Genomic DNA, 6,007 nt, shown 5'->3' with positions numbered 1-6,007 from the left:
AAGGCAATCTAGAGGAGGAATTTCTTCTTCTTTTGGGGACTTCGGTCTTTTCTCTTCTGGCCTTCAACTGATTCGATGAAGCAAACCCACATTATGGCGGGTATTCTGCTTTACTCGATATCTACTGAGCAAAATGGTAATCACACTTAGAAACTAATTAGCAACTTCAGTACTGAAACTAAGAATCTGCCATTTGACCTCCAATGTTAGTAACACCCATGAGAGTTATATGCTGAATACATTATGGAACTAATTATGAAAATGTCCTTTCCTTTTCCAGTCCCTGCCTCACACCTAAATGCAGGGAGAGCCCTGGGAATTCTAAAATCCATTCTGGTCTTACCCTGTGCTGATTCATTCTGGGTCATTTCCTGAGGTTTCTACTCAGTTCTCCTTCCTACACTTTCTAACTGTATGCATTTGTCAAGATCAACTAGGTTATGCCCCGGTAACAAATACTATTTTAGTGGCTTGACCCAACAAATATTTATTTCTTGCTCACATAAACTTGAATACTTTACATGAGCAAGGCAACTTTCCCATCCTCTAAGGGGTGACAAGGATCCTGGCTATTTGCATCTTGGGACTCTTCTGTTTCATCCTGTGTCCTCAACAGTCATTACCAAGATAGAAGAGAGACAGAGGTGGGTCAAACCAGCTAACAAGGCCTCTGATCAAAAGAAAGACATCACTTCCACTCACACTCCCTTTTGACGAACTCGACCATATTGTTCCAATATACCTACAAGGGGGCTAAGAAATAAGGTCTTCGATGTGCCAAGAGAAGAAACTATGTAGCGAAGACACAAAATGGACTCTGAAATATCATCCCCAGAATAGAAGTAGAGCCCGTTCTCTCGAGTGAAGTTCCAACAGTGTCAGGATGACAGCAAGTGGATCAAGGTCCAGTGACCAGTTCACTTTTCCTGGTCCTCTGCTGCCCCACGTTGCCGCTCTCCTTCATGTACCCCATTTCTTAAAGTTTTCTCCTCTTTTGCAGGGCCTTACTCTCTGACCTTCCACTCCATCGGGGTGTCCACGCTTGCTGAAGGCCTCCCTGGCTTTCAGGCCACTGGCTTCCTCAATGACCAGCCCTTCTTCCACTATGATATTGAGAGTGGAAAGGCTGTGCCTCTGGGCCCATGGAGACAAGTGGAAGGAATGGAGGACTGGGAGGAAGTAAGTAAACGTCAGAAGGCAAGGGGGGACTTCTTCCTGAAGAATCTGAAAGACATCATGGACTATAAAAAGGACAGAGGTCAGTGGACTGTGGACTGCTGGGGTGGAGGGTCTTAAGAGGCAGCCCAAGAGGTAGTACTGCGATTGTGAATGGAAAGGAGTCTGCAGGATGGAAATACTCCTCATACCGAAGGAGGGACCAAAAGCACTTTTAGAAATTCACAGACATTTCTTATCCTCCTCCCCATTGCTTCCCCCATTCTCACTCCAGGCCTCAACTTTCACAGGAAGTGGAGTTAGAATCAGCCCTTATCCAGGCACATCTAATCATTTAGCTCCACACCCCCACCCATCTGAGACGGATCCCGTTTTAGAAGTTGTCAGACTCATCCCCATACAGGATATTAGGTGGAGAGTGAGCTAACGTGGAGGTCATTCTGACTAGGGTTCACGTGGTGGCTCTGCCAGTCACTAGCTCTTTGACAGTGAACATGTTCTTAATTATCTGGTCCGAATCTGTAAATATTGGAGCATTGAGTCCTGCCTCCAAGAGATGCCATGAAACTAATCTAGGTAAATTCCATGTGGGCTCTAACGTAGCCTATCTTGATCTTCCCTAGAGCTCCCATCACCTAGAACAGCCAATAATAGTTGCTCAATTGAAATATGCTTAATAACTGAAAGTAGCTAGAACAAACGACAGCTCATACTAGGAGCTTAGGAAGGGTTGAATTCAAAATCACATACTGTTGGTGTTTCATAAAAATCATCAAGACACTCCTGTCCACAAGGAGCAGAATAGGGAGGGAAAGATCTGTGTGCTTGTGGTGTAAGGAGCCAGTACAGAGCAGAATGCAGAGACTAGTTCTCATGTCTCTCAGCCCAGCATTCTTTCTCCTAATCCACACTGCCTACCCCGCAAGTCAGCCAACTGCAGGTATGGCAAACTGGTGATTTTAAATTACTATAGGGTGAGTGTCAAAAGGTGTGTTTCTGAATACAAAAAGATGCCCAAGAAGCTACATGAAATCTGAAAGTTTCCAAAAGGAGGCAAGAGTTGTGCAGAAATCTGAAGAATGTGGAGTGGGAAGCCCTGGTAAGAAAACAACCTGGCTGTGCTCAGAAATAGGGGAAGATGAGGCACAGATGCCCGGGAAGGACAGCAGAACAAAGTTCGACTGGCAGAAATAGAAATGTCAGTGTGAGTTATCATGAGTAAAAGAGGATAAAGAGATGAACACAGGGGATTACAAAATAATAAGAGCTAACATTTATTGAGCACTATGTACTAGGCACATGTATTGATGCATTTAATGACCACAATAACTCTCTTACATAGTGCTATCGTTATTTTCATTTCAGAGATGAGAAAAATGAAGCACAACAGGTTATTGGCTCAAGTTCATGCAACAAGCCAGGTGGTGGTAGAGACAGATCTGGGATTTGAGCTCAGATAGCTTGGTATCAGAGCCTGTGCCATAGCATTAATCAGTATCGGGTAAACACCTACTTTTATAATCAAAATTAAGTGGTTCTGTCTTCCTTTCCTAAGGAGGTTGATATCTAAGAGTTGTTTCTGGCTGAGAAGGGAGGTGGGCATTAGAGATTTGTTTGATGATATCAAACAACAGAAAAAAAGAGAAGAATCGATCAAATTATGTTGACTCAACTGGAGACATCAATTCCACATAGAACTGGAAAAATAAAGAGATTGCACAATCAATTTTAAGCTACAAATAAGTTCTATTTCAATGGGCAATGCACTTCTGGTGCTTGTGTCTAGTTGCTAAGAACTCACAGTATACTCAAACTAAGTTCATTAAGAGAGGCTGCATGGGGATAGATCTGTCCACAGACTGTAGCTCTCTGAAATCCCCTGGGTAAGAAGAATGTATCTCATCTCAGACCAGCCTAAAACACCAAAGGAAACCAAGTTTCCCTCTCTGTCTCTTATAACCTATTTGTCAAGATAAAGGGGTTTTATGCTTAGATTTCAAAATCCTTTCTTACCGTTGGGTTGCAAACTGTGGAGGAGTAAGTTATTGCGACGGAGTTGATGCCAGGCTGACTGATTTCTGGGGGTTTGTGTTGATGCAGGGAATCACACCATGCAGGAAAAGTTCGGTTGCAAGCTTCGGAATAACACATATTGTGGGGCATTCTGGACGGTTGCCTACGATGGACAGGACTACATCAAGTTCAACACAGAAATTCCAGCCTGGATCCCCCTGCAAAAGGCAGCTCTGAACACCAAGGTGAAGTGGGAGACGGAAGGCTCTGTTCAGCGGGCAAAGGCCTCCCTCAAAGAAGAGTGCCCCCAGATGCTGCGGAGGTACCTGCAGTATAGCAGGATCTATCTGGACCGACAAGGTACCCACTGTTACCTATGTCCTGTTCCACCATGGTGAGCTGAGAAAGACCAAGGTGGTCCCAGGATGGGAAGTCAGGGGAACATCTCAGGAAAAATCTGTAGTCATTTCTCTTCAATATGCTTCCTTCTTAGCGGTGGGGAGAAACAGGCATGTAAAATGTTTGCCTGGGAAGGGTGAGGATGAGTAAGTGTGAGCAGGATTGTCATGAGCTGAGACTTTGGTTTAAGAAGTAATAAAGGGAAGCAGGTAAGGATCTGAAGAGCAGAACTGCAGGCAGAACTAAGGGGTGGGGCTGAGACTGGGAGAGGCAGAAGCCACAAAGTCCACTGAAAGTTTGAGGAAATAATAGAAAAATGTATGCAGCTTTCACAGTTACTTGCCATCAGAAGTCAACATATGGGGTTAGGGATGGGGGAGCACCAGAAGGTAAGAGAGTAACCTCGAACATTCTCAGATCTAACAGGAAAGGCTCCTGGAAAGCCTCATCTTCCTTGATTTTTGTAAACTTTTCCTCAGATAGAGAGCTGAGAGCTCTGCTCATTCTTGACTCCAGGGGTGGGGGAGACATGAGCAGGGACAGAGTCCTTCAGATCCTCAACCTCCACACTCTATTCCTCCACAGATCCTCCCTCTGTGTCAATCACCAGCCACATAGGCTCAAGAGACATCAGGACCCTCAGGTGCCTGGCCTACAATTTCTACCCACAGCCAATCAGTCTGTACTGGACTCGGGCCAGCAATGTGGTGGAGAATGAGTTATGGGGAGACGTTCCTCTCAGTGAAAATGGTACTTACCAGTCCTGGGTGTCAGTGAAGATCCCCTCTCGGGACACAGGCCCCTACTTCTGCCACGTGCAGCACAGCAGCCTGGCCCAGCCCCTCACCGTCCCATGGAATGAGAGACAAGAAGTGAGGGCTGAAGACGCTTCAGAGTCTCAAGACCTATAGCCATCCTTTCTTCTGGACAAGAGCTCCAGAATCACTGCCAACGCTATCAGCGAGGCCCAGGAAAACAGCAAAGGGGACAGGTGGTGGAATTGGAAACACAAGACTAGAACACTGGGCACTGAGCTGACTCACTGCTACATTGCCTAATCAACATTAATTGACTAGCCTACACACAAAATAAATCAGATTATTAAATGATTAAATGCTATGAAATGTCAGTAGATTTTGTCATTCATCCTGCCCCTAAGCATTTGATTTGTCTGATATTCTTGGTATAATTTACTGGAAGCAATGTCTACTGGACATCTTGACCTGAGGTCCCCACTGTAGCATGGTATGACCACCTGGTCCCTTGAGCATTGTTCAGGTGCCCACTACTGATGTCTCCTCTGGTCCTAAGGTCATAGAACTCTGCAACCTCTTTAATACAATCCTCAGTTTCCCCAGCAGTCCCTTGTCCCCTGCGAGACACTGTCCTCCACTCCAGCTACTCCATGTCTCCCACATTATGTTGGCTTTGGGGCCACTCACAACATAGCTTATTTGATGGGCTTCATCTTTCCAGGACACACTCTCAGGAAAGCAAGAATCATGAACTTGCCTAAATTTCAGTGGAGGTTGTTTTGCAGTTTAATATTTTAATTAATTTATTTATCTTAATTAGTTTCAAGTATATAGTACATTGGTTAGACATCTATATAGTTCATAAAACAACCCACCCCCACCCCCCACAGTTGCTCTCTTTCTCCCCTGGCCCTCCACCTAGCCAACACATTAATACTAACTGCATTCCCTGTGCCGTGCTCCCCATCCCTGTGAACATTCATCAACTACTAATTTGTACTTCTTTAACCCTTCGCTTCATTCTCCCAGCCTGCAACTCCACCCCTGTTCCTCACCAAATTGTTCGCTATATTAATGAGTCTGTTTTTGATTAGTTTGTTCTTTTTGTTACTTAGATTCCGCATATAAGTGAAATCATATAGTGTTTATCTTTCTCTGTCTGACTTAAATACCTTCTAGGTCCATCAAGGCAATATCTTTTTCCATTCCCTTCCTTTTAGTCTGTGTGTGTCTTTTAATCTGAAATGAGTCTCTTGTGGGCAGTACGTAGGGGTCTTGTTTTCTTATCCATTCAGCCACTCTATCTTTTAGTTGGAGCACGTAATTCTTTTCCATTTGAAGTACTTATTGATAGGAATGTAGTTGTTATGATTCTTTATTCCTTGTTTTGATACATGTTTTTTCTTCTTAAAGAAGTCCCTCCAACATTTCCTGTAATACTGGCTTTGTGGTGATAAATTCCTTTAGCTTATTTTTGTCTGGGAAGCTCTTTATCTGCCCTTCAACTCTAAATGATAGCCTTGCTGGATAAAATATTCGTTGTAGATCCTGGATCTTCATCACATCAAATATTTTGTGCCGAGCCCTTCTGTCCTGCATAGTTTCTTTTGAGAAATCAGCTGCCAGTCTTATGGGTGCTCCCTTGTAGGTAACTAACTGCTTTT

General features: G+C 44.2%; 1 protein-coding gene across 1 annotated transcript; it reads left to right on the top strand.

Moving 5' to 3' along the window:
• Nucleotides 1-1,000: 1,000 nt before the first annotated feature.
• Nucleotides 1,001-4,499, top strand: LOC105310952 (zinc-alpha-2-glycoprotein-like; the record flags this gene model as incomplete). The annotated part of the gene is made up of 3 exons (XM_011387026.1): nucleotides 1,001-1,258; nucleotides 3,277-3,549; nucleotides 4,174-4,499. Coding segments are annotated over 3 exons (857 nt in total), but the record flags the coding sequence as incomplete, so codon positions are not given.
• Nucleotides 4,500-6,007: the final 1,508 nt, after the last annotated feature.

Source organism: Pteropus vampyrus, unplaced genomic scaffold, assembly GCF_000151845.1.
Source record: "Pteropus vampyrus isolate Shadow unplaced genomic scaffold, Pvam_2.0 Scaffold18086, whole genome shotgun sequence".
Classification (NCBI taxonomy): domain Eukaryota; kingdom Metazoa; phylum Chordata; class Mammalia; order Chiroptera; family Pteropodidae; genus Pteropus; species Pteropus vampyrus.
Note: the sequence above shows the minus strand (reverse complement) of the source record. Positions and strands in the feature narration are given on the sequence as shown.